Raw genomic sequence first — 27,634 nt, forward strand, 5'->3', positions numbered from 1 at the left:
TATTGGATTCTCAGTCATTTAATACTTCACCATGTTTTATGAGTGATGGTGACATGTCCATGACACCATTAAATATTTTACAATAAAGATGTCTTCTGACATTCACGTAGACCAAGAGATAGTGAATTATCAGTCATGCCCAGCATTGGATTCTCTTCTCATTCAAGTCATCCCATATACTTCAAAACAAGCTTTCTCTCCCCCAAACAAAGATACCTTCTGACATTCACGTGAACCAAAAGATAAAAAGATGTCTTCTGACATTCACGTAGACCAAAAGATAGTAACTTTTCAAGAATCTAATGTTACTCTTTCGTACCAAAGTTTATCTAGAAATATGTTCATCCAAGGCCACATGTTTTCATTCAAACTTACATCCATCTTTATTCTTCGTTTCTCTTTGTCTTTACTCCCATTACTAAAAATGTTGTTGTGGAAGCAAAACGAATATAGGTCCACCTTCATTAAAAGAACGGTAAGTTTTACATATTACCATTATTTACTGAATATGTAAATTAATATCTACATATGATTTCATCTTTTTGTCATTCAATGTCAGAATATAGTTCTCTAATTGTTCCTATACTTAAACAACTTGATTTTGCTAGGGTAGCAAAGTTAAGGCATCTTAAGGTGGATCACGCATTGATAACAGTTTTGATCGAGAGGTAAAGACCTGAAACTCACACATTTCATTTTCCAACAGGGGAGTGCACCATAACCCTAGAGGATGTTGCACTTCAACTCAGGCTAAGAGTTGATGGATTGCCAATCATTACTCCAACAATGTTTGACTAAGAAGAAATATGTGACACATATTTCTATATCGTGCCAGTCAAGGGATAGTCACTTATTGGCTCTATGCTGAAACTGAAGTGGCTGAGAGACAACATGTTGCCATTATCAGAAGAACCATTTGAAAAAGAAGTTCACGCCCATTTTAGGGCTTATATACTAGGCTTAATTGGAGGTGTTTTGATGCTTGACAAAACAGGCAATAAAGTACATCTTATGTATTTAGCTTTATTAACTAATCTTAGAAAAATAAGACGATATAGTTGGGGTTCTGCTTGTTTAGCTATATTGTACAGGGAAATGTGCAAAGCCACAGAAGTTGGTAGCAAAATAATGAGTGGTTGCTAATTACTGTTAATGTCGTGGACATGGTATCGCATGTCATATATTGCGTCAATTTTTAGTAATCTATCAACATATCCTCTCGTGTGTAAATGGAGCAAGGGTAGAGTACTAAACTTTCAAAATAAACTTCACAATGATGTTGTATAGTACATATTAATGTTTGATCACATTTATCAATATTATTTTAGTAATATGAAAATGTTTATTTTAAAATAATTGTCTCAAGTATAAATAATTAACTTATAATTTAATATTTTATTTACTTTTTAAAAATAAATATTTTATTCTAAAACAAATTTTATTAAAAATTATAATATTAAAGGTTTAGGGTATTAAACATTAGGAATTATGATTTATGGTTTAGGGTATTAAAAATTAAATATTAAATAATATAATTTTTATAAAAACTAATTTAATTAAATAAAATTTTATTCAAAATATCATTTTATCATACTGATATTTAAAAATATTAACTCAAAATTACATATTTAAATAAATAAACAGAATAATATTTAATATATTTATTTAGTTTTTAAAAATATTATTATTATTCTTCTTTAAGTGTAAATAATTTAAGCATTAATATTATTATCTAAAATAATATACTTATTATTTAAATATTTTAATTAATTTTTAAAAATTATCTAAAATAATCTACTTATTATTTAATTTTTTAATTATTTAAAAAAAATATAATTATTATTGTTATCTAAAAAATAATTTATTATCATAAATATGTAAAATAAATTTTAATAAACATGTAAAATAAATATTATTATTATTTTTATTCATTTTCAAGTAATATAAAAATATAAACCTAATTCAAATAATTAAATTTATTTTATTATATATAATTAACAAAATATTTATAAATTTTTATTTAAATAGAAAATTATAAATATTTATTTTAACAAAATATAAATATAATTTAAATAATAATATTTATTTTATTATGTGAAAACATAAAACAAAGTTATATAAAAAATAAAAAAAACTCAATCCAGAATTCAGTTTTTCGTGAACTGAATTCTGACTGGGAATTATTTGTTACAGTAAATAGGTTCAAATGGGTAAATATTTTTTTCTTGTTCTATTTGTGTATTTTAATATTTTTTAATTATTTTTGGTAAAAAATTCACCGTATGACTAATCCAAATGACTTGTATTTTAAGGTTATAATTTGACTAGTAAAGGGTAAAATGAATATAAAACAAAAAATTGTGAAAAAAGTAAAACAAAGAATGTTAAATTACCATGATTTTTGGGGGGGTAAAGATAAGAGGTGAAAAGGAGAACAAGTGATCCACGAGGAAAACGCAGGAGATGGTATAAGAAAATAAAAGAAAAGAAAGGGGAAGTGTATTATGGAGGGTGGAGGAGGGTTATCCAATATCCAATATGGAATCTAAAAACTAAAAGTGAATTGGAAAGTAAAGAAAAAATGTGGTTGGGTAACGGGCATGCATGTTTGAAATTGGTGGTTAAATTAGGGTGCATAGATACATCCCTTTCTAATGGAGCAGGAGGCACGAGGTAGCTGGCTAGTATGTGACAGGGACACAAAAAGTTGCACTAAACAACAGTTACACTTGTTAGGGCCGGGAATGGTTAAAAGGTTAGTAGTATGGGAGATGAAGAGGCAACACAACACAAGCCAAAGCTAACTCAAACAAAAGAGGGTACAATCTGTGTCTCGTGGGTGGCGCTTTACCTCCATTATTTTTGGTTTTGGACAGACAAGGGAGTGTTTGGTTCTCTGACTACATACACTACTTCTCTCTTCTCAGTGTACCTCACTCTGCCACTATGGCCCAGCGTCAACTCTCTCCTTTTCCCTACCCTTCCACCTCCTCTTTTGTCTTCCACTTTACTCTCCTACTGCTTTCAACAAACAACTAGCATCTCTATCTCTCTCCTTCTCTCTGTCTCTGTCTCTCTCTTATCAATCAAATTCAAGCCACAATGAATAATAGCCTCTAGCCACCCCAACTCACATCACTAATGGGTTCTGACTCTGCCACCAAAACCCCCTCCTCGCCGCCTAACTCTTCTTCTGAGTCTCTCAATGGCCTGAAATTTGGTCAAAAAATCTATTTTGAGGATGTGGGTCTGGCCACTCCTGCCACCTCTGTTGCTGCTTCATCATCATCTTCTTCTTCTTCTTCAAAGAAGGGAAGAGGTGGGTCTCTTCAACCGGCTCAGCCTCCTAGGTGCCAAGTTGAGGGTTGTAAAGTAGATCTGAGTGATGCCAAAGCTTACTATTCTAGGCACAAAGTTTGTGGCATGCATTCCAAATCCCCCACTGTCATTGTTGCTGGCCTCCAACAAAGGTTTTGTCAACAGTGTAGCAGGTCAACACTCCTTTCATCATCATTATTATAATTATTTTTCTTAAACTTCTTTTCATTTTTTAATATTTTACTATGATGGGTAAGGTAAGATAAGGTAGTGTTTTTTTTTTTTTTTTTAGTACTGCTAATTTATTTATTTTTAATTTTATTCTGTTATTCTACGTTTTGGGCTGTCTGTGGTGTAGGCTGCTTGGTGAGATATGTTATCCTGTTTTGTCGGTGCAGTTATAGGTTTGTTGCTTGTTTAACGTTGTTTTAGTTCCTTAATCGTGGTCTTGCTTTTGTTGGAGTTTTTTGTGTGATGCTTTGTGTCTGTTATGAAGATGTTTGTTCTGCTATAATTTGGCTGATTGTGTTCCGTGTACTTTGCTTTTTTCTCCTACCTTAGCTTTAAAGTGCTTATCTGAATGGTTGTCTGATAACGCGTGTGAAATATTGTATTCTCTTTTCAGCGAATTGATTCTTGCACCCCAGATGTGTTTGGTATTAAAATAATAACTTAGTTTGTACGGAAAAAGGGTTTGAAGTGGGAATGAAACTTGAGTCTAAAAATAACACTACTCTGCTGTTTTCCCTCTTGCTTTTGTGGGGTTGGGGTATGGGGCCATCAATTGTGTTTTAATATGCCATTATAGGCTTTTGATTACTGTTTCTGTGTAAGCATTTAGCTTATTTTTTTCCTTTTATAGATTGCGGAGATAGCCTTTGAAAATAAAAGAAGATTCTTTTCCAAATATAATCTATTACCAAACACTGGTATACTCTAATTCTTGGTGTTTTGGGCCTAGTTCACATTTGTGCATTTGATGCAGCAGTTGCTGCCATGGAGTTATTGATGACAATGATTTAGTCTTTATTTATGTTTTGTGTTGTTTGGTCTTTTTGTGATGGTGAGACCTCGTGGTGCTCTCTATATATGACAATGGTCCTTTTATGAGTTTTTATTGTTCCTTCTGTTCTCTTTCATTGTTCCTGATCTTATGGAGCGTTGGAACTGTGAAGGTTGTAAAAAGCTACAGAAATGAGATTGAAACTTGAACCAAGTCAAACATGCGAAATAATTATATAGAAAAGTCATACAGGTATAAAATCAAGTAATTCAGTTTAATTTTATGAATAAAGTTGTATTTATCATGTGAAGGCATATTATTTGTACATCAAGAGTAATCCCTGCTGATCTGAATGAACCTAGGGTTCTTTCTTAAAGCTTGCATTATTGCATGATGATATTTTTCTGCTAAGTGGTGTATCAGAGTAGCTGCTACCTGCTATTGTTTGGTTATCGATAAGGTAGGTACTGATCGTTGGTAATTTGAGATTTAATATACCTTAAGCAGATAGGTTCTCTAATTGTTCATGAAATTTCCCTTGCGTGGAGAACTCCATTGTGCGAGCTCTCTCTCTGGTCATGTGTTGCCTCCTTAAGACGTTTTAATTCTTATACTGTGTTGTGTAGTTGACTAGTTAATACCCTTATTGAGTACACTTGGTGTTGCCGAATCCTGCTGATCCAGTTCAGGTCGCATGCCTCACTATAGTGATTTTCATCTCTATCATGTTTTATCGTCCTAGCTTCATAACATATACTGCCCATTTCAATTTGACTCATCAGTATTACTACAAGCTTGCACTTTGGAGGTGGGTGGCCATCATAATTAGAAACTTACTGACTATACGATATGAAAACCATGGTCTATCAGTCAGTGAATGTGATTTCTTTATGCGGTTTTTGTGGAACTTGGATAGCATTTGTGTCTCTTTTGGGCTTATGGATCATCCAGGGTTGAAAAGGGTTTTCTTGGTGAAATGTTATTTTGATCTGTAGCCTTTCTATTTAAGGAGCCAGATATGTTTAGAAATGGGAAGAATCAGAAAATGGAAAAACATTACTCTTCTGAATATGCTAAGATAAAGTACATATTATTCAAAAGACTAATGGCAAGATAATTAAGATGGATATTGTTAGAATCCAAATGGTCTCGCCATTTCAGATGATAATATTGTAACTGGTGGAAGAAAAGGTCATCTATTTTACGTTTGTGTCTTGCACCAAAGAAGAAAAAGAACTTCATTGATATTGTGTTTGGTCTTATTTTACTGACATGTTAAAACTGAATCTAAATATCATGGAGCCACAGGATATTCCTTGAGCGAAGTTTGAGGATCTCTTATGTAAACAGGGCTCAAGGAATATCTTGTACTGCCAATATGCTATCTTCTCAAAGATGACTAAATTGAGTCACTTTGAAATTTCATCTCACTTGCATCTGCATTTAATGAGAAAATAGAGATACTTCCCAAGTGCATTTTATTTGTAGAAACAGCATGGCATGTGATGCTAGGAAACAACAGACTTTTCATATTAGCATTTCTCAAGTCTTGACCCTTTAGTATGCTTTACTCATTCATCTCTCTTTGACATAAACTGTTGGCATTTATATTTTGGAAAAGCTAATATCATCTTTCATAGCCTTGCCCAGATTTCATCAGCTTCCTGAGTTTGATCAAGGGAAAAGAAGTTGCCGCAGGCGACTAGCTGGCCATAATGAACGTCGGAGAAAGCCCCCACCCAGCTCTCTCTTAACCTCTCGTTATGGCAGAATCTCTTCATCTGTTTTTGGTTAGAAACTATCAGTGAAATATAAATTCAAGTCTCTCTACTTAACTTTTCCATAGGGATGCATATTTAGTTTCAGCCTGCGTTATTCCTGGCACATAAATCAAATACTAATATTTGGCATATTTATTGACAGATAACAGTGGCAGAGGTGGCAACTTTCTGATGGAATTGTCGTCGTACCCAAAACTTAGTCTGAGAAATTCACTTCCAACACCTAGATCATCCGAGCTAGTTCCTGGAAATCAAACCACAACACTTAACTGGCAGGGGAACTCAGAGACACCACCTGACCTTTTCTTGCACGGTTCAGTGGGTGGAACAAGCTTCCCCGGTCCTGGACATCCTCCAGGGGAAAGTTACACCGGAGTCACAGACTCAAGCTGTGCTCTCTCTCTTCTGTCAAATCAAACATGGGTTTCTCGAAACGCAGCACCAAGTCTTGGGTTGAGTAACATGATAAATTTCAATGGGACACCCATGACACAACTTGCCGCAGCGTCTCATGGTGCAGCCATCCATCAACTTCCAAATACCTCATGGTGTTTCAAGGGCATTGATCCCGATAACTGTTCACATGAGGTTGTCCCTGATCTAGGCCTCGGTCAAATTTCACAGCCTCTCAACAGCCAACTTCCTGGGGAGCTCGATCTGGCACAAGGCAGGAGGCATTATATGGATCTAGAGCAGTCCAGAGCCTATGAATCTCCTCATTGGTCACTTTAATGCACTTGTTTGCTGTCAAGTTTGTAATAACATGTTGCACAACTGTGTGTCATATACTATTGCTTGTTTTGGTTTGTTTAAACTGATAAACAAGGTGGTAGCCTTGCTTTGTTTGTGGAACTTTTGGGCACGAAATGAATTATCTGGGTGTGTTCTGTTGCTGTCTTTAGCATAGTTATTGTGTCTTCTGCCATTTTTTTGTAGCTACCTCTTGAATTATTAGTGATTGGGAGGAATGCCAATTTGTGGTTTGCTACCTCTTCTTCAAGTTATTTGATATTAACTGACTTTCTGTAAACAATGTTGGTACACATTGCCCACCTAAGAGTATTTCCACAGCTTTTAAGTGTATGGTTTGGAGAACAAAATTTAGTGTATTTTCCAACACGATTAGGGTCATAAAACAATGGCCAAAATTTTAATTTAATTAGAGTTAATTTAATATGTAGGTCTCAAAACTATTTGAAAATTATAGAATAAAATTGTTATATTTTAAAAATTTGTAAGTAGGTTTTTGAACTTTTAATTATTTTATTTTAATTGTCTATATGCAATGAAGTTTTAATGGAGAAATTCAATTAAAAATTATTTAGAAGTTTAAAGGTTTTGTTATAAATTTTTTAAAGTAGAGACTTATTTTGGAATCTTTAAATAATTTAGAGGCCTATAAATTAATTTAACTTTTAATGAAGAACAATACAAAAAAAAAAAAAAATACTTAAGATTTTTTTCTCGAAACAATTTAAATAATTGAGAATGGCCGAGGACTATCTTTTTAGAATACCAAGAAATCAACTTTATTTATAAACATCTTTTAGTATGCAACTAATATAGAATTGTTGGAAATAATAGTTAATGTATTTGATAAATAATATGTTCATGTATACGCGACAAAGTGTATTTAGTGTTTGAGAATTGGTATTTAGAAAGTTTATTAATTTTATTAGGAGGTTCAATATATATGGATGCAGAACATGACCAATGAACACAATTTCTTTATAAATTATCTCAAACATTTTGTTCAATCTTTCTCCTCTTCCCTCTTAATTTAACAAGAGCATTTAGTATTGTTATTTCTATTTTCATTTTTCTTTTCAATCACCCCATTCTCAATAATTTGAACCATCGATGCCAACTAAAACACAATCATGCTCAAGGTAGAACTTTCATTTTATCCGAATCCAATCTTAGCTATGGAATTGGAAATTCCAAGCCATCATGATTCATGAGCACCACCTTCATAGTGGCACTGTGGCGACCTTTTTCCATCGTCTACCACTTGGAATTGTGCCATCATTGTGCCACTATAAGACGACCCAAAATATAGCCTCAGTTTTTCCGTGCCTACAAAACCTCCATTTGATACCTTAAAAAAAATATTTTGAATAATCTTTTTTCATTATCATTTTTCTTGTTGATGCACATGCTTCCAAAGAACCCAATAATTAGTGTGGGGAATTATTGTTTGGTATTCCAAATAACAAGATCTTGACTTGTTTAACTTAAATATTTATTCGAAATTATTCTCTCTCTCTTTTTTTGTGTCATTTTTTGAAATGATTATTCACAAATACTACAGAAACTTTAGTAGAAACCGCGTCTCACACACTCCATCAATCATTTATAAATGGGCTCACTTCCCCAACGAAGCCCAGATTAATTCTTCAAATTGGGCTGAATGAGAGATGCTTGATCAACAAAAGCCCAGTGGATTTATCATTCATACTAATTGGTCCTATAGTTTGTTTCGCGCCAAAACTAACGAACAGATAGCAACAGTGTTCTCCTCCGCGAATAAACAGTTGAAAGCACCAATCTCACGGTCACCGTTTAATGCATTCTTGATTGGTTTTTCATTTTCTTTTTTTCCCCTTAAAATCTTCTCTTTCGTTCAGTTCTGTTCCGAGCAAGAACAAATCGTATGTTTGTTTTGGAACTTAGAGAGCAAGAGAAAAGCAAAGAGAATTTACTGATGATATTTCCAACAAAGTAAAACACGGAGTATTCTTGACGAACTGTTCCGATTCTTAGGAAAATGGTTTGCGACTTCCTCCATCTGCCTAGTCTCTACCTCCTTGTTTTCTCGTCCATTTTGATTTCTCAGGGCTTGGCGTTCACTTATCCATCTGAAGGTAACTCAATTAACTGTTTCTTCTCTCTTCAACCGTTATATATATATATATAACTTAGAAACGGAAAATTTTTCAGAATCAGACGTCGTCACATCATGCATTTGGTTGCTTGCTACGAAAATTGACATACTATTCTAAACTTGCTAGTGGTTGAGGTCTTCAAGACTGTAATTATCCGATTTAGTTATTATTTGTTTTAACATTATTTGACATGCACAAATACGGAGTATAATATTAATCCATAAATATATTAATTTTTAAAAAACTTAAGATACAGGTATGACAAAAAAGTAAAATATATTCTTTATATAAATTACTTATATTCGTTAATTCTTTTTTTTTTTTGGGTATATCGAATATTTATATGCGTTTCCCGTCATCATATATTCCTATTGATCTTTTAAAATTTATCGAACAAATAAAATTATAATTAAATTTAAATGAAAATATTATATTCAAGCTTTAATGCGATGCAGTTGTATGTTACGCGTATAAAAAAATGTGGTGAATTTTGAAGTATGCGTAAACTGCGTATTTGTGGTGCTTTTTGGATAAACAGTGTCAGCTCTCCAGGATCTATACAGGGCCTTAAACTACCCACCGGTGCTCCAAGGATGGAATGGTAGCGATCCTTGTGAGGAATCTTGGACAGGAGTTGCTTGTTCTGGCTCATCAGTTATACACCTGTAGAGCTCCAAGTTCGCTGATTATATTTCCTATTTACATAGGTCATAATGCCATTAATAACTGTTAGCTGTTATCACTGTCATCATGCAGGAAAATTCGAGGATTGAACCTTACTGGCTATCTTGGAAGCCTGCTTTATGATCTCCGTAACTTGAAACGACTGTGAGTGTTTGTATGGCATAGGTTCTTATCAGTACATTTTAATGTCAAGAGCTGCTATTTATTTACTTCCATATTCTGCTGTCTGTAGTGATGTTAGTTCTAATAACATAGTGGGCGAAATACCATTCGGTTTACCCGCCAATGTCACACATATGTAAGTCAGCTGCTCCTCACCTTGTTCCCGCGGGATTAAATTATAATATTCTATGCTTGCTGTTGCTGATAAGCATGCCTGTGTATATATAGCTGTGTGTTGTTCTCATGATTCTGTATTGAAGAAATAAAGCTTGCATTCTTGCAACTATTTGAGCTAAAATATCCCACATTCATTGGCAATCATAAAAATCTATGGGCATATGTGAGTTTATAGGGAATTCTTTCGTTGGAAAGGTACTTCGTTTGCAGTTTAGTCCCTGATATAAATTTTCTGTTTGATTCGGTTTTTAAGTTATTTAAACTTGCTTCATGTTACTCCACATCAGAGATAATTAAAGGAGTAACATGAAACGGGTTTGAATCATTTAAGGATTGAATATTACGCACAATTAAAATCTGGGACTAAATTGTGAGAAAGTATATTTCTAAGGACCAGAATGCCAGTTTACTTGCTAGATTATTGTTGATTTTAGACTAAGCTTGTGATAATACAATAACCAGAAAATCAATTGAAGTTCATTTCTTTATATTTTCTCATCTCTTAAGCATGATATAGTGATTTAGCTATACCAATGGCTGTTAAATCATTATTTGTATCTTGCCTTGCAGGAATTTAAGCCACAATTTCTTAAATGGGCCCATTGGTGATGTCTTTACTGGCTTAGATAATCTCAAAGAAATGTATGTTTTTTCTCCTTGGTCTTTTGCTCTTTGGATAAATATAAACTAAATAAGCGATTCAACCGGTACAGAATTTTAGGTACTTGAAGCCTTCAAGATCCGTGAGAACGAACCTTCAATACAATCTAAACCTTCTCAATTTTTAAATATTCGTGATGGATCAAATGGTATGAGTGACACTATAACTACATAAAATATGTAAATAAAAGTAAATCGTGCAACCCAAAAATATATAAAACAAACCCAAAATATTGATAGTTTGTCCTCTTTACTGCTATATTTTGTAGGAGAAACGCATTCGATAGTTGACAAGCGCCAGAAAAAGGCGGATGCTTATGAAATTATAAAATATTTTCTAAGGTTTAGCTGAAGTCAAGCCCTCTTTTTTTTTGAAGAATATATAATAAAAGTTGATCTGATTGAATTGTGAGAAAGTGAGACAACAAAATGCAAACACTTTGATTCTTTTGTAAAACAAGAAATGCTAGCAACATACTTTTAAACGTTATTATTAGGTGAAATTCACTTAGGACCTCTAAGGAAGTGGGATCTGTTGAACAGGGAGTAGGATTCACATGAATTTCAGTGTATTGAAAAAGAAAATGTGTTGATAGCATTCTTCTTTCTTCAAATTTCGTTGTATGGAACCTCACAAAGGATGATTTCCTTTCTTTAGGGACCTTTCATACAATAATTTCTTAGGTGATCTGCCGTGTTCATTTGGTTCCTTAAGAAACCTTGCTAGATTGTAAGTTTCTTCTGTCTGATGCCTTGTCTTTTTATTTTTCTAAACTTGATTTATGTTTCTTCTCATATACTCAAGAGGCAGAAGTTGCTTCTATAGGGTTTGTTTGTTTGATCTGTAGAGTGGTGCTTATTTGCAGGTTCCTGCAAAATAACAGATTCACTGGAGCGGTCGCTTACCTGGCTGAACTTCCACTAACAGATTTGTAGGGTTATTATAAACATTTTCCCATTGTATATTACTATATTTTCAGTCAGTCCTATTCCGTGCTCATTTGTCCATATTTACAGGAACATTCAAGATAATCTGTTCAGTGGCATTCTTCCACTGCATTTTCAATCCATACTGAATTTATGGTCAGTGGAAAGTATTACAAGTTTGATTTTCTTGCATCAAATGAGATAATGAACTCATAACATCGAATAATCTCCCTCTATACCTTCAATCAGGATTGGAGGGAATAAATTCCGTGCAGAGGACAACTCGCCTTCGTGGACTTTTCCTCTGGACACTGTATCAGTTAAGCATAACGCTAGCAGCCCACCCACAACTCAGGCAAATGCCATTAAGAATTATGCTCCTCCCAGATTAAATGACGCGCCTCCCAGAGTAAATGATGCTCCTCCCAGGGTAGATGATGCTCCTCCTCTTCCCATGGTAAGTGAGCAGAAGACGAAACATATAGGTCGTGGAGGAATAGCAATTATGGTTGGAGGAGGAACACTAATGGCCACAGGTATGGTGCTCTTGGTTGCAATCCGTTTGAATAAACTGCAAGCAGAGAGTCAGAGCTTGAAGAGCTCCGAAAGCAACCATGGCTCTTTGCTTTCTCATCCGACCAGTGCAACCATAGGTAATTCGTACAGAAAAGCATATGCACTGCGAGTCACTTTATCTCCCACTTGTCATGGTTGAAAATCGAGGGTACCTTGATAAAATTTAGAGCAAAGAATACAAGAAAATTATGATATTTTTAGTTGAATATTCACTAGTGTGTAATAAATTGCTACCTCTCTCGGTTAGTATGTGATTCAATTTAGTATTTCTGTGAGTTCATTTTTCTATCGTTAATTATGCTTATTTTTCCCCCTCTGGTGATAGAGGTCTCTTCTACCGCACTAGATGAGAGCCCACAAATCCCCCCTTTTAACTCTGCATCTCATTCGGAATTGGATCCAATGCTATTGCCTCCCCTGAGCCAGAACAATACAGAGGAACTATCAAGAAGAAGTTTTTCTAAACGAGGCAGATCCACTGGAAGAACGAAGATTTACACAGTAGCGGAGCTTCAGGTGGCTACTAACTGCTTCAGTGAAGGCAACCTTCTGGGAGAGGGATCTATTGGTCCTGTTTACAGAGCTAAATTTCCAGATGGCAAAGTAAAATCTTTAGCTATCTTTTAAACACTACTCTTCTTTTTATCACGTTCATGTTTCAAACTTTTGCTTTTAAATCATGCTAACTTATTTTATGTTGAAGATTTTGGCCGTGAACAACATAAACATGGCGGGCCAGTATTTCAGAGAAGAGGAAAACTTCTTGGATGTCATTTGCACAGTTTCCCGACTGAAGCACCCCAACATCGTAGCACTCCACGGTTACTGTTTGGAGCGCGGAAAGCAGCTTCTTGTTTACGATTACGTTGGTAATTTAACTCTAGACGATGTTCTTCATAGTGAGCCATACAAACCTCTGTCGTGGATTCAACGTCTTCGGATTGCTCTGGAAATTGCTCAGGCTCTGGAGTAAGGCATAGAAACTTAATACTCCTTAATATGAAAGTAGAGTCTGAACAACTCTGAAACCTAACGCAAATGTTTCCAGCTATTTGCACTCAGCATTCAGCCCTCCTGTGACCCACGGCAACTTGAAGGCTACCAATGTCCTGCTGGATGAAAATTTGACGCCTCGCGTATGTGATTGTAGCTTGGCTATTTTGAGACCACTCAATCAAGTTAAAATTCCGGTAACTCATTGCTAAGGTTCTGGTTGCTGAAATTATTCATAACATTGATAACAAGCTGAAAGATGACTCATCGATCGATAACAGTTACATTTGCTACTGTTCCAGTATAAAGTTTGAACATCAGGGGATGTGTTTTTTTTCTTGTTCGATAGTTACTCCAATTTTTTCAGGAATAATTAATTCCGGTACTTTTACCGAGTTATAGTAGCTAAAAGCTGCTTAAATTTTATAAACCAAATGTTGCAAAGTGAATAAGAAGTTTGATAAAGATCTTTCTAAGAATGCCCATAGGTCCACTGATCACTTTGCTGTTGGAAACAGGCTACTGAGATTATTATTGAAGAGAGAGGCTACGTTGCACCAGACCATGGACAACCAGGATCCAGTAGCAGAAAGAGAGACGTTTTTGCCTTTGGGGTATTGCTTCTGGAGCTCTTAACAGGAAGAAAACCTTTCGATGGGTATGTTATTTGTCTATCTTGCTGTGTTCTGTATGTTTTGTTATCTCGGCCAGCACCAAAGTAGTTGGATTTGAATGTTGGGCCCCTCTTCAATTTTCTTCCATTCCTACACAGAGCAAGGCCAAGGGAAGAGCAATATCTAGCGAAATGGGCTTCACCCAGGCTTCGTGATAGAGTGAGTTTGGAGCAGATGGTCGATCCCGGTATGAAAAGAACATTTTCGTTCAAGGCTCTTTCTCATTATGCTGATATCACCTCACTCTGTATACAGGTATTAGCACTTAAATGCCCGTAATAGGTTAAGCTTGTTAAATAATTGAATTTTCTTAACTGTTGCCATTTTGACTCTTGAATGAAATCTGTTTTTCCTGTCACAGGCAGAAAGGCAACTCCGTCCTCCAATGTCTGAAGTTGTGGCGTCTCTTGTATCTTTGTACCAAAAGTTCAACATTGAAAAGAGTGGTGTTGTAGATGGTACTGAATTCGATCCGCTTGAGAGATCTTTCCGTTCAACCAACACACGCTTTATGGTTTCACCAACAATAAGCCATGCATCAGCATGATGTACAACATCAGTGGCTGCACAGTTGCAAATTTCAATGTCGATCGGATGACATTAACGTGCTAGAAATTTGAGGTTGATTTCTGTGCTGCCATTTTCCCTTGTAAATAAGGGTCTATGAGGAACATGGCTTTTTTAATCCGTTTGTGCAGACTTACTACATGAATATCCAATAGTCGCCTTTTGAAAGTGTAAAGTCAACTAGCTTGTTTTGCCATGTAACCAACCTACGATTCGAAGATTGGGTTGAAGGCGGCTAAAAAGCGAATCAATGAGCATTTTGTAATCCTTTATACGCAGACTTGTTACTATTTTATATACACTCTTAGTCATGTTTAATTAAAATAAGAGGATCACTTTCATATGACGTGTATTAAAAATAAGTAAAATTGAGATAAAAATTTAATTTTTATTTAAAAAAAACTCTACAGGTATTTAAAGAACAATACCCGAGTTTTGTTCTTTGTAAAGCAATTTAAAATACCTTAAACTGTCCTTCAGCCTTAATTAGAAAAGAAAAATATCTTGTGAACGCATAAATGGAATGACGGAAAAGTTATTTTCTTTTATGTGGAAGTATATTTTTTTAGTGAATAGAAAATAAAAATAATTACATGTGATATCAGATATGATATCATTTTTTTTATATTTAAATAATAAATTTGATTAAAAAATGACATTACTTTCCTTCCTATCTAAATACTCTTTTTCTTTTGATCTACTTTCAATAAAAATATTTTAGCAAAAATTAATTTCCTTTTGTTAATGTTTTCATTTTAAATATTAAAACTTTTTATTAAGGCAAATTTTCAATTAAAGAAACAACAAAAGATCAGATAATTTGCATGCTTTTTATAAAGCTGCACGATTAAAGAGCTTTTTTGGGTGAATACAGAAGATATAATTTAATTTCACTTCAAAAAGAACAGCTACAGAAGATTGTAAAGAATTCATTTAAAAGGTTAGAATATTTAAAAATTAAAATATAAATAATTTATTAATTATGTAGATAAATATTATTCATTATTTTTTTACTAAAGCAAAATTGTTTTCGTGTGGAATAATATGCTAATTTGAATTATATTTAGTGGCATATTATGGTAATGATTTTAGTCAAATTACATTTCACAGTTAAAAACTTGTTTTCGTTATGATTCTTACGAAATCATAATTTTTATTGGCAGCTTTGAGTTTAATTTATTTTTGAGAAAGTATTGAATTCAAGCTTGCTTTATTATCAATATGATCTACTTTTAGTTTACATTATGGAAAAACAAAAAGAATCATTTTATTTTATTTAAAACTATTAAAATAAAATTTATTTAACTTTAAATGACTTGATTTAATTTATTTGAATATTATTTTTTTTATGATTAAAATGTATTCGATTAATTAAATTTATTTTCTAACAATTATAACTTGTTAACAATCTCATCTTGAAAATCAAGTAAATATGTACTAGCATTCATAATTATTAACATGCCCCCGCTTAATTCTTAGAAAAATATTAATATATATCTTCAAGTATGTTTTATTTACATTATTGTTGAAAGAAATTGAAAATATGATAAATTTTCCTCAACAACAACAATAATAACAATAAAATAATAATAAAAGAAGAAGAAAAATTTGGGGGCAGCGCGAGTAGGAGTAGTAGTGTGTGCAAGTAAGTCGCCACGCTGAGCCGAGACCGAGTTTACACTTCGGAGTAGCCACCCTTACCCCAACCTCCTCTCTACTTTCTCTTCTCAATTTCTCACTGGTAATTTTCTTCTTCATCTACATCGTAATTCTGCGTGCGTGAATTCTCTTCTCTTTATTTCATTGTTTATGCATCGTTTTAGGGTTTTCAATCTGATTTCCTTTTAAGTGGCACAATGGTCCTCGATCTGAATTTATGATTCTTATTATTTCTATGCTTCGTTTTCTGTTGCCTTTTTTCCTTGTTTTTCCAATTGGACTCGTGTTATTTCCCCGTTTGGAGTTCATCTTTTTCTGGATCCATTATCATCGGGTCTTATCGTAGAATTGGTTCGGCGTTTTTTCTCCATTAGTTATTATTACCACCACTGTTTCCAACAACAGATAATTATATCAATGAAACAATGTTCAACGAGGTGTTCTTGAAAGTTGAAATTTATCACCGATACGCCACAGTGACAAATAATGCTGTGCGTTTGTGCGTGAGTGTGCTTTCTAAAAGCGATATGATTCTCGCTATCAAAATGGTCCTGTTAGTAGAGGATAAAATCTGTTTTCCCTGTTCTACGTGAGAGGTAATTGCTTGTAGTCTATAAGGCTGTGATAACTTTATCTTCTGACCTGATTCATAAGTAATAGTAGTAGTTTGATCATTTGTCAGAGATCTAAATTTTTTATTGGGCTTATTACGTTAACACCACTTGAGGTTAAACAAAATTTCACCTGATACCCCTCTTTTTCTTGACATTATTTTGACCTTCCTTGATTCATATAATTGCATAAGAAGATAGGGATAGTTTGTGTATTTAAGAAGGGTGAGCGATGTTGTGTCATTATATAAATTAAGGGAGGTTTCTGTAGGGTCAGAAAAATAAGGAGTATTGGGTGAAATTTTGTTAAACCTCTGGGAATGTGAGTGTGATTTACTCTTTTTTTAATTTGTTTTGCAGTATTTTGTTGGTGTGCAGAGAAAATCATGGTAGACCCTGCAGAACGTAGGTACTTGGAGGATGAGGATTCATCAATCATGAAAACTATTAAGGGTGCAACAACTGGTTTAGTTGCTGGTACTATCTGGGGTACTGTAGTTGCCACCTGGTATGATGTCCCTCGTGTTGAGAGAAATGTTGCCCTTCCAGGGCTGATAAGAACTTTCAAGATGATGGGCAACCATGGTTTGACCTTTGCTGCCATAGGAGGAGTCTATATAGGTGTGGAGCAGTTGGTGCAGAACTATAGGATGAAGAGGGATTTAGTCAACGGAGCTGTTGGTGGATTTGTTGCTGGTGCAACTATTCTGGGTTACAAAGGTAACCCTTTTCTCTAATAAATATTTATGTTTGAGAATTTGCATATTTTAATATCTGGATTCTGAAACCTGGTACTGTTATTGAGCTATGGATTAGTTGTTGATGATGATGAAAAAAGTTCAATGTATTTTTTATTCTATAATATAAATTAGCCTAATTAGGCATGTAATGGAGAAGCATCATATGAACAAGGACATGATCTAATTCATTTTGAAAATTAGTCTATGTGAATGTTGCGTTTTTTCTTCTTTTTGACATGATTATGTCATTGTGCTGGATGACCACTGGTGCTTTTGATGTCTAGCAAGGAAGCCAATCTATCATTGGCTCTTGGCTTGCAAGAATTGATCTTCTTGTGGTTGTACTTGTATTTATGTGTTTCTATGTAATGGGGGAAGGGGAATGTGTGACTAAACCTTTCTTCAGCACCCCTTATGTTCGTCTTATGTCATTTTAGGTTGTCGTAGATAGCTTGTTGGTTTGTCAATTTGTACTGTTTTTCTGTTACTTGGGGATCCTTGTATTTGTAGTATTTGTCTCCAGTGATTAATTTTTCTGTATTGATTTCATTCAATTGTACATGGTTAATTGGTTGGTAGTAGCGTGATTTTTTATGAGAATGTGAAATTTATTTTTGTAGAAACTAGAATTTAATAAGTTATAATCCATGTTATAATTTGCAGATGTCTGCCTTTCATTTTACTGCATGCTATTGTAGGAATTGAATGCTGGGCAAAAAAAGGCAACAAGAGAATAAACTCAATGTAATAGAGATAAACATATTGCTTTTGATGTTATTAGAAAAAATTTTGTGTTGAATGAGTGGACGTACTCAATACAATATGATTAAAAATGAATGTATTAGGCAAAAAGTTGGGATGGCTCGTACTGTAGAAAAGATGGTAAAATCTTGCCTTAGGTGGAATGGGCATGTGTGGAGAAGAAGTCCTGTAGAATTCCTAGTAAGGAGTGTAGGTCAAATGGAGGGTAGTCCAGTCACTAGAGGCAGAGGAGACCAAGGAAAATTGTAGGCCAAACAATTGAGAAGGATTTGATGGTAAAAAATTTACCTATAGAAATTATTTATGACAAAACATTATAATATTGTTTGATTCATGTAGTGTATCCCTGCTAATGAGAAAAGGCTTGACTGCAGTTGTTGTATACAAATGTTTAGTAATTTCAGTGGTTACTTTTTTTTGGTCTTGTTAAGCAATGGTGCTATGTTTATTTCATGCATTCAAGGATGCTTTTTCCCTGATTTTTTCTGTTCTTTGTGTGTTTATCTTTGTGTTTCTGTATACACGTGCTGCAAGTTTCTTCAGTCATTATGGATAAAGCAGCACCGTATTGGATAAAATGTTCATTGAATTAGGTATTGCTTGCTTCTTGAATTATTTAGTTTGACAATATATGCCTTAAATTTTCAAAAGGACAATCTTAGCAATAGAAAATTCTGACAACAACTCATCATTTCTTCTTGGCTACTGACTTTGTATGGAGTTATTAATAATTATATAATGTAATTTTTCACTGGTTTCTGTCCTATTTTATTCACTGGGAAGTAGGATCTATTCAAATGTGTATTATTAGTGTTAGGATTTTTGTGGAAATCCTTTACTTCAAGTTTCTTAGTGTATAAAAATGAATAAATTGGAGGGTTTTGTGAGGACTTATTATTTTATGCCTTTCATTTTAAAAATTTCTTAAATTAAAAATATTTAATTGAGATGAAAAATGTAATCCCCCCCCCCCTCCTGCTCCTTTTCGCTTCAAGTTCTCCATGCCAAGCATACCCTAAATATTTATTAGTTTCTTGTCATCACTATTGACCTATACTGCAAATTTGAAATTTTCTTTCAAGTCTCCATTTGTCTGAATATAATAGAGAATCATTTGAAGTCTGATCCTGGTTGACCCATTTTGACATTTAGTACATGAAATACCCATGGATTGCGTCTTTTTGCATTTCCCTTGTCAGCTGCATTTGGGTCTAATTTAGGCATGCTACCTGTGTATGGTGTTCAACCCTTCCTTTATAACCTTCTTAAGAAGTGTGCTATGTTACCTTTCTGGATCTGATATGAATTACTAAACCAGAATTTCATACATTATAATCTAAATAAGCTCCCCGGATCTGCTTTTCTTCTAGCAAGCTTTATGCTGTTCATTCTATTGTAGGAAGGAGCATATCAACTGCAATTTCTGCAGGATCAGCATTGGCATTCACATCTGCTGTTCTTGATTTCGGTGGTCAGACAATAAAACATGATACTGGGAAGGAGTACGCTGCTTACACTACAAAGAAAAGATCAAGTCCTGATGCATAATTATTAATTTATGCACCCGTATGACCGAAGACATTTCAAGTTGATAGGAAAGAGTGGATAACTCTTTGTTGAGCCAGTTGTTTGTTTTGAGTTGGAATTACATACTCGGCTGTCTTTCCATATTGTTTCTTTTGTAAGTTGTTGATGCTGAAGTGGTTAAATTCCAATAAATATGCTATTATGGTGTTAATTTAAATTTTACATATTAGTCCTCCATAACCATAGATTAGTAATAGTCGATGTTCTTCCTGATGAAGTGATGAGATTGAAAACCAAGAAGTTGAAACATCTAGTAGAGCTTTGTTTTATAGCTTCTGTATTCTCAACACAATATGAATCATGAACGATAATCTTAAGCTTTAAGATACGTGTACTGCACCCAACGATGATGGTAACTAGTTTTTGCCCTTCAACCATTCAATATAGGAAGTAATAGAAATGGTATGTAGAGACCTCGAGCTGATTCATAGTGCAAATTCTCTCATCATTGCATTTAAGCTGGTGATGAACTCTAACATTGCTCAGGAGAGAGATATATTTCAAGGTTTTTCGTTTTATAAGAAGCATGTTTAAGGTTAGCTTTTGACATAAACAAGTGGTACCATAATTCAAGGCTTTCACTCACATGGGCATTTAATTTGTTTGATGATTAAAACAAATTTGTCATTGAAATTGTTATATCTTAGTTCAATTTTGAGTGAAAACAGTTGTATTAAATATTCGGAAGGGAGTTTGTCATCCATAATAGTTTTATTTGACTTAAATAGAATTATCTTTAATAAAAGATATTTGTAGTCTAGATAAGAGAGAGAAAATACAAAGTGATATCTAAAAGACTAAAGTGTTAGCTTAACTTATGAAGAGAAGCTGCTTTTGATTAACTAAATGCAAGAGATGACACTTTGATGTCCTAAGTTAGGTGAAGAGTGAGAACTAAAGCAATTATGTGAATTAACAAGCTTTGGAATATAATCACTTTGCACATGCATCATAGGCACTAAGAGTGATGATGACATTGACTAAGAAAGGGGAAAAAAATTGAGTGATCAAAAGATGCCCTTTGAGACCACCCGCTATGTGTGACAACTTTCACCAAAATAGGTCTGTTTACCCTTTGCACAAATAATTATACCTATTTTAGATTACTTATTAGCACTTTAGCTGCCTAACAAGACTCTCCAAAAGCAAGCACATACCAAAGCCCCAAAAGAGGAACAACAAGAGTACTACATGTCTTCTTAGAAATCATTGCCCTTCAATATAGTGATTTACGCCCAAAGCCACCTCTTGAGTAAAGCTTATATTCTCAACACCACCCTCGATATGGTGAATGAATATCTATTTTTAGATTATGCTAAGATCTTAAAACCGTTCAACCATTAACCCTTTAAAAAAATATCTAAATATAAGAATTGACTTCTTTTCTTCTAACATTGTCTTGTACTAATTGAAAATAATATAGTTCTCTCTAAGGCAAAAAGGAAGAAATACGTAATGCGCAGTGAAAGTGCAAATGTATGTCAATAAAGACGACTACTAAGATCTGGGTGCTGCAATAAAGGCAACTATAGTTTGAGCACCTAATGCACAACGACAGTGCAAATGTAAGTCGTAATAAAGATGATTGCTAGGGTTTGAGTGTTGCAATAAAGATGGTTAGAGTTTGAGTGATCGGGATGTATAATACAAAAGCAAAGACTCCAAGATTAAAAGCTCTAATATCATCTAAAAAGTTTGATTTGTATAATGAATTTATATTATAATTTACAAATATACGAGTCTAATGTTAATATTTAAATAAGATGATATTGTATATTATCTTTTAATAGTCATTGAGATAATAATAAATAATTATAAAGATAATGATAATAATTAAATTTTAATAATTAAAAAATATTCTCTACAGCTTGACATACCCAATTTTTGTCTAGAGCCTAGTAGACTAGATGTTTGATAGACTAATGTAGAGTCATGCTTGCTTGCAAGCCAAAGCAACCAAGGCACATCATTGTCCAATACTTAGTGAGATTTGTCTTTCATTGTCTAGAAGATGTTTACTACCAAAGCCACAAGCAAAGATGTTTGCTCTTTAATCTCGCCGCTAGATATTGATACACACCAAGCTTACGACATCTAAAATCTTTCTTCTATGATTTTGTATCGTTTGTAATATTTTCAAAGAAGTACTTTTCGTGTCTATAACTTAAGCTTATTGTCATTATAAGTCAATTTTAAGAGTTTAACTTATAGTGGTACCATAATTACATTGGAAGTATAATAAAATAAAATAAGCAAGAATTTTTTAAGATGCTTGTAGAAAATATGGGTGCTACATGTGGGATAATTCTTGCAAATATCTAAGTAACTTGCAAGAAACCTTGTTAAAAGTGGTCTAAGTGTCAAAGTTTGAATGGTTAGAGTAAGTTTAAAAATAAGAAATTGGTTTAGTTTAAAATTTTTTTATTTTAAATTTTATAAATAATTATAAAAGTATTTTATTTTTTTTTACTTTACTTCTTAATTTCAAACATTTCTATTAAAAATGATTCCAACATGATTTTAATTTTATAATTATTTATAAAAATATAAAATATACAATACTTTTTCGAATGGAACATGCCTTAAAATATTCCATCCTAACTCAGAAACCACTAACATACAAGAAGGGGTATGCAGAAATTTAATTGTAATTTTTTAATAATGTGAAAATGTAACTCGGTTAGAAATTAGTTTTACTGCGTTATACACTCCAATTTACACATTGTTGTGGCCTTAAACTTGTTAAAAGCATTTGTTGATTTTGTATCGTAACTGTCGTTATACTGTTGGGTCGTATTATTCTTACTTCTACATATATTAGATTAGATCTAAATTTTCTATAATTTTGATAAAAATTACAGTCTGCAGTTTAAATTTATTTAAGTAAAATTAACAAAAAGTAACTTTTATTTAACTAAAAGAAAATTTAATTTAAGCGAATTTGATATAATTTTGCTTAAGTCAAAAAATTCGTTTAAGTTAAAACTGTAAAAAATTTTAATATTTTATTTTATTTCTCTCTAAACTATAAAAAATTTAAGAAATATTTATTTCTCATCAATGACTACTTAATTATCAAAGTTTCTTACATATATCATTTCACTAAATATTTTAAATATATTTTTTAGTGTACTACTTGTATTAAACATTAGTGAAATAAAATTATTTAGAATTAAGTTAAATTATTAAAAATAGTGATAAGAATTATAAAAATAATGACTTTAAGAAATTAGTTGAAATATAATTACAGTATTATATATTTTAAAATTTTTAATTTTTTGTGGTATGATTATAAAATGTAACTAGCACAAAATTTTTCAAATTATCTATAATTTAAATTGTAAGTGTGTTTATTAAACCTATTAATTAGTATTTAAAGTTTAACTTATTAAGAGTTTAGAGATTTCTTTCTCTACTAACTATTATAATAATAATTTTTTAATGTATGATTACAGTAAAATAATAAAATATTAATAAATAATATTTTAAAAAAATTAGGGTATTTAACATTATTAATGTATTAGACTTTATAAATTTTATAATTTGTAATAAAAATTACTAAAGATAAATTTTTATTATATAGTCTACTCGTTAAAAAAATATACAGCTTTTTGCTTCAATTTTGGGGAAAAATGACCTTTTTAATTTTACAAAAAATGTTTTTCCAAATTGAACTGTTAACTATTACACTAATAAGTGGAAACAAGGAAGCACCGAGTGCGTACTCCGTGAAGAGGTTGTATATATAAAAGCTTAAAGGCTCAAGATTAGAGAAGATACATCCCTCGGATCAAGTGTAGTTTCCACGTGGCAGAAAGCTATTGCTGATCCCAAATTTCATGGCCCACCAAATTTAACAAGTGGCTTAGGTGAGTTAGCTTTGAAAGGCTTGTTTGGTTAAGTTCAGAGGGATAAGAATAACATAAATTTTAATGCCATGGCAGGGACTGGTTTCTACACCTCCTGTCTTTCCTCCTCCAGGTAACGCACTCATCTTATCTTTATTTTTATTTGACATATTCAATGGTTATAGTCATAGCATAACCAATTCATTAACAAGAAAACAAGTTCCAACATTTTAAAATTTTATATTCTGCCTTACAATTACAAATTAACCATGTTCATGAAAACAATAAAGGGCAAGCTTAATTCATGTTTCAAAATCTCTGTGGACATGGTTGTGAGGATTAAAGTTGTTTTTTCAGCAACTTAGGGACATGTTGGTTGGTATTAAAAACTCACAATGCAAGGGCCGTGCCAGGGAATCTGAAACTACACGGAAGGAGAAGATTGACAATACAAGCAGAAGTGAATTATGTAAATGCTGAAAAAGCTAAGGAACTTTTAGAAGTGGATGGATATGTAGTTCTTGATGTGAGGGATAAAACTCAGTTTGAGCGAGCTCACATAAAATCATGTTATCATGTGCCTCTTTTTATTGAAAATAAAGACAATGATCCTGGTATGGAATTTCTCCTTCCAAAATATTTTATATTTGCATATTTAGTTTTAATTCTTCTTCACATTGACTTTCTGTAGGTACAATTGTAAAAAGAACTCTGCACAATAATTTTTCTGGGTTGTTCTTTGGGTTACCATTCACTAAGCCAAATCCTGATTTTGTACAATCTGTTAAGAATCAGTTTTCGCCTGAAAGTAAACTTTTGGTTGTGTGCCAGGAAGGACTGAGGTTAGTTTATGATTTCCTACCAAATTTGGTTGCTAATTTTACCCAATTGTCCATGGTCATGGTGACATTAAGCTTGCATTGATATATTTAGGTCCTTAACTTCGCCTTCTTAGAACATGGATCCCCCAAATCTCCTTTAGGTTGTTTATTTATTATTGGCTTTCAAAATTACATTGTCAGAATATGATTCAGTAACGTATCATTATGTGCAGTCTAAAATTTAATTGTTAGATGAATGAGAATCTGGAGGAGGTGTAGCCTTAGACTGATTATTCAAAGTTATTGGTCACATAGCAGTGAAAGAAGAGATTGCGGTTTTGTCCTCTAAGGATATGAGCTTAGAAGGGGTGAGAAATACCCATTTTGTATTTGAGAGTGTGTTTTCCAGGTACTTTAGCTTGGAAATAAAAATTCATTGAGAAGATTGTCAAATAAAAAATATCTTTTTGGATGATTTGATTTTTGACAAAGAGAGCCACCATAGTCCATAACTATTTATGGCAATGAGTGTGTGAAAAACTCCAAATTTCAAGTTGAATGAGAGGCATGGCTTATGTGAATAAAACCTTGATCTGAGATGTACTTACTTTCTGTAATAAGGAAGATGAAGGTTCCTTTATCTCGCATAAGAAGACAAGATCAAACTTTTTATGTAATGAGTAATGATACACATTTTACGTTAACAAACCACCTTAACATTAATTGCTGAAATTGACCTTTGAAGGAAAGTGTGTTTTGATATAAGTATTTAATAATAGACATCAGCAATTTTAGCCTCATGGTGATTTAAAATTTTCCTATTTTACTTTTAGCCTAAAAAAAAGTTACCTGAATAATTTACAAACAAGGACAACTATTATGTGAGTTTGAGGATAGCAATTGCTGTCAATGACTTTGGTGATTGCTTTCCATTAACAAGAGTGAATTATGCTGCCAAGACCCTTCAGAGCCAACTAGTGTTTCTGCATATATCCTTAAGAATATTTAACAATGTTTGTCATAGTTTCAAGGACTTCAAGATGTCTTACATGTGGGGACAAAATGCTGCATCATTCCTATAAATTTGCATGAGTTGAATTTTGGCTGTACTTTTATTGAGTTTTAACTAAGGTTGTTTAACTTGAGAGTTTACTTAAACTCATAAACTGTCCATAAATTCGACCCACAAACTCGTAACTTCATGTAAAAATAATATTTAGAAACTCATAATACTGAAATAAAGTTTAATAACAAAGTTAACTCATACTTAAATAGCCAAATCATATAATGATAATGTGATTTTAGTGCCATAATTATAAATGTGATGTTTCACAACTTGTAGAAAGGGAAGAAAGTAGTGTTGTCATTCCAAATGGTGTTATTTTGGTGAAAAAATCATGCTTTAATAGCTAAATCATGTTATGATAGTGTGATTTTGGTGCCATAATTATAAATGTGATGTTTCACAACTTGAGGAGAGGGAAGAAAAGTGGTGCTCTCATTCCAAATGGTGTTATTTTGGTGAAAAAAGAATGTGATTCTGCCTTTGTTTTGTTAAACTCCAAAGTCGGGTGTAAACTCCTGAGTTTACCCAAGTTCACCCGAGTTTATCCAAAATCTAGTTTACATGTGATTTGACACGGTTTCCTTATCTAAGATCGTAAACTCAAACTTGTACAAGTTTACGAGTTAAATTGAGAGTTTAACAACCATGGTTTTAACAGCCTAATTTAAGAATATAAGATTTTCTTTCTTCTTTGTGAAGGTCTGCTGCAGCAGCAGATAAGTTAGAGGAAGCTGGTTTCTCAAATGTAGCATGCATAACATCTGGCCTTCAAACTGCAAAACCAGGTTTAGTAATTCATTGACTTATTTTTAGAAGTCAAATTATTTTTTAGGACAAGAAATTAAAGTATTTCCGTTCTGTAGGGACATTTGATTCTGTTGGGTCCACAGAGTTGCAGGATGCTGGCAAAGCTGGTTTGGTGACAATCCAAGGAAAAATCTCAACTGTGTTGGGAACTGTTCTTATTTGTATGTTTTTTTTCATTATCTTTTTATTTCTATTTCTTGATGCTTGTATTAATTTTTTTTTTTTGGGATAAATTTTTCAGGTGCATATTTATTCATTACCTTCTTCCCTGAGCAAGCAGAGAAGCTATTCCAAATGGCCCCTACAGGCTAAGCCTAAAAATTTCATTAATTTTAGTCTTTCTTGATTTTCTTCTTCCCCCCTCATTGTGCATGTAGCATAATTAAGGAACGTGAGAATAGAATTGAGGAACATAATAACATGAAGTATGTATAAAGTGATGGAAGAGTTAGTAATGTCAGTAAGACTATAATGATAAAAAAAACAATTTGTTTATCCCATTGGTGAATGCCCATTTCCAATGTTTAAGATACCATTTTTTTCGAATATGCATTACTAGGACCGTATATTTAGCAGTATTCCATGTACTGAGTGGCCGAACCCGGTATATATTAGCAGTATACCATTTTTATATCTGGTTACCTTGTATTTCAAAAAAGGTGATATGATGTTTTATAAACTTGGAGAAGCACACCACAAAAACTAGCCTCTGTAGTTGGAGAGCTCAATACTTTATAAACCTACACTAGAATTCCATACTTCCAATGTGAAACTCAATCTCATACCTTGCAATTAGGATCCTAACATCACACCACACTCGTTGTGCACTAGCCCCTTAACTAGTCCTGAGCGAATGGAAATATCAGTGTCACCTCCCACTGCAATGCCAGTGTTACTACCTACGTGTTTGTTTGTAGTTGAGAAACATGGTGAAAAGCGTTGACACTACTTGACAAGAACTTTGGGAGAATCACACTATAAAAGTTAGTGATTGTATTTGCAGAGTACAAGGCCTTTTAAACCCTACACTAGAATCTCACACTTCCAGTGTGGAATTCAAGTCTCATACATTGCAATTAGGATCCCAATAATGCCTAACAGATTTTGTAACAAGTTTTAAGAGTATGTTTGAAACATATTCATCACATTATTCTAACAACACGAACTTCTATAATGATTAACTTGAAACATGTAACTAGTTGAATGAATTTGTTAATTTCACTCCTCTAAATGATTGTTTTTATTATGAAAGTATTACTTTGATTGAACTTTATTATAATTTCAATTATTGATTTTTTAATTTATGATTATGCTTGTGAACTTTCT

The 27,634-nt window shown here is 33.1% G+C and overlaps 4 protein-coding genes across 7 annotated transcripts; all 4 read left to right on the plus strand.

The window, feature by feature from the left end:
• Positions 1–2,647: 2,647 nt before the first annotated feature.
• On the plus strand, positions 2,648–7,147 carry LOC113861462 (squamosa promoter-binding-like protein 9). The gene is made up of 3 exons (XM_027494287.1): positions 2,648–3,491; positions 5,972–6,111; positions 6,245–7,147. Exons 1-3 carry the CDS (start codon positions 3,142–3,144, stop codon positions 6,832–6,834), a joined length of 1,080 nt encoding a protein of 359 aa, XP_027350088.1. The 5' UTR covers positions 2,648–3,141; the 3' UTR covers positions 6,835–7,147.
• Positions 7,148–8,869: 1,722 nt separating this feature from the next.
• LOC113861461 (protein STRUBBELIG-RECEPTOR FAMILY 2-like) lies at positions 8,870–14,387 on the plus strand. Its single transcript, XM_027494286.1, has 16 exons — positions 8,870–8,966; positions 9,526–9,652; positions 9,744–9,815; positions 9,904–9,969; positions 10,581–10,652; positions 11,329–11,400; positions 11,537–11,602; positions 11,688–11,753; positions 11,847–12,006; positions 12,070–12,250; positions 12,499–12,776; positions 12,877–13,142; positions 13,222–13,363; positions 13,685–13,824; positions 13,939–14,095; positions 14,202–14,387. Exons 1-16 carry the CDS (start codon positions 8,870–8,872, stop codon positions 14,385–14,387), a joined length of 2,148 nt encoding a protein of 715 aa, XP_027350087.1.
• Positions 14,388–15,985: 1,598 nt separating this feature from the next.
• LOC113862618 (outer envelope pore protein 16-3, chloroplastic/mitochondrial) lies at positions 15,986–20,281 on the plus strand. Of its 4 annotated transcripts, none has more exons than XM_027495696.1 (3): positions 15,986–16,148; positions 17,038–17,397; positions 19,579–20,281. In XM_027495696.1, exons 2-3 carry the CDS (start codon positions 17,064–17,066, stop codon positions 19,725–19,727), a joined length of 483 nt encoding a protein of 160 aa, XP_027351497.1. In that variant the 5' UTR covers positions 15,986–16,148; positions 17,038–17,063; the 3' UTR covers positions 19,728–20,281. The 4 variants fall into 4 exon arrangements, with proteins under 4 accessions (XP_027351497.1, XP_027351498.1, XP_027351499.1 ...); XM_027495697.1 differs by having other exon boundaries at positions 16,029–16,148; positions 16,949–17,397; positions 19,579–19,931; XM_027495698.1 differs by having other exon boundaries at positions 16,037–16,148; positions 16,955–17,397; positions 19,579–19,931.
• A 3,386-nt stretch (positions 20,282–23,667) lies between these two features.
• On the plus strand, positions 23,668–27,519 carry LOC113860686 (rhodanese-like domain-containing protein 9, chloroplastic). Its single transcript, XM_027493168.1, has 6 exons — positions 23,668–23,747; positions 23,972–24,228; positions 24,306–24,456; positions 26,201–26,286; positions 26,365–26,469; positions 26,550–27,519. The coding sequence occupies exons 1-6, from the start codon at positions 23,704–23,706 to the stop codon at positions 26,618–26,620; spliced, it is 714 nt and encodes a 237-aa protein (XP_027348969.1). The 5' UTR covers positions 23,668–23,703; the 3' UTR covers positions 26,621–27,519.
• Positions 27,520–27,634: the final 115 nt, after the last annotated feature.

This window comes from Abrus precatorius, unplaced genomic scaffold (genome assembly GCF_003935025.1).
Source record: "Abrus precatorius isolate BTA unplaced genomic scaffold, Abrus_2018 Scaffold3, whole genome shotgun sequence".
Classification (NCBI taxonomy): domain Eukaryota; kingdom Viridiplantae; phylum Streptophyta; class Magnoliopsida; order Fabales; family Fabaceae; genus Abrus; species Abrus precatorius.

Excerpts from the sequence above, each read along its gene's own strand:
- LOC113862618 (XM_027495696.1), top strand. The coding sequence starts at position 17,064 with ATGGTAGACCCTGCAGAACGTAGGTACTTGGAGGATGAGGATTCATCA. Across the intron at positions 17,398-19,578 it reads AACTATTCTGGGTTACAAAG|GAAGGAGCATATCAACTGCA; the intron begins GTAACCCTTTTC and ends ATTCTATTGTAG.
- LOC113861462 (XM_027494287.1), top strand. The coding sequence starts at position 3,142 with ATGGGTTCTGACTCTGCCACCAAAACCCCCTCCTCGCCGCCTAACTCT. Across the intron at positions 3,492-5,971 it reads TTTTGTCAACAGTGTAGCAG|ATTTCATCAGCTTCCTGAGT; the intron begins GTCAACACTCCT and ends AGCCTTGCCCAG. Across the intron at positions 6,112-6,244 it reads AATCTCTTCATCTGTTTTTG|ATAACAGTGGCAGAGGTGGC; the intron begins GTTAGAAACTAT and ends ATTTATTGACAG.
- LOC113861461 (XM_027494286.1), top strand. The coding sequence starts at position 8,870 with ATGGTTTGCGACTTCCTCCATCTGCCTAGTCTCTACCTCCTTGTTTTC. Across the intron at positions 9,653-9,743 it reads GGCTCATCAGTTATACACCT|GAAAATTCGAGGATTGAACC; the intron begins GTAGAGCTCCAA and ends GTCATCATGCAG. Across the intron at positions 9,970-10,580 it reads CCCGCCAATGTCACACATAT|GAATTTAAGCCACAATTTCT; the intron begins GTAAGTCAGCTG and ends CTTGCCTTGCAG.
- LOC113860686 (XM_027493168.1), top strand. The coding sequence starts at position 23,704 with ATGGCAGGGACTGGTTTCTACACCTCCTGTCTTTCCTCCTCCAG. Across the intron at positions 24,229-24,305 it reads AAATAAAGACAATGATCCTG|GTACAATTGTAAAAAGAACT; the intron begins GTATGGAATTTC and ends GACTTTCTGTAG. Across the intron at positions 26,470-26,549 it reads GTTGGGAACTGTTCTTATTT|GTGCATATTTATTCATTACC; the intron begins GTATGTTTTTTT and ends TAAATTTTTCAG.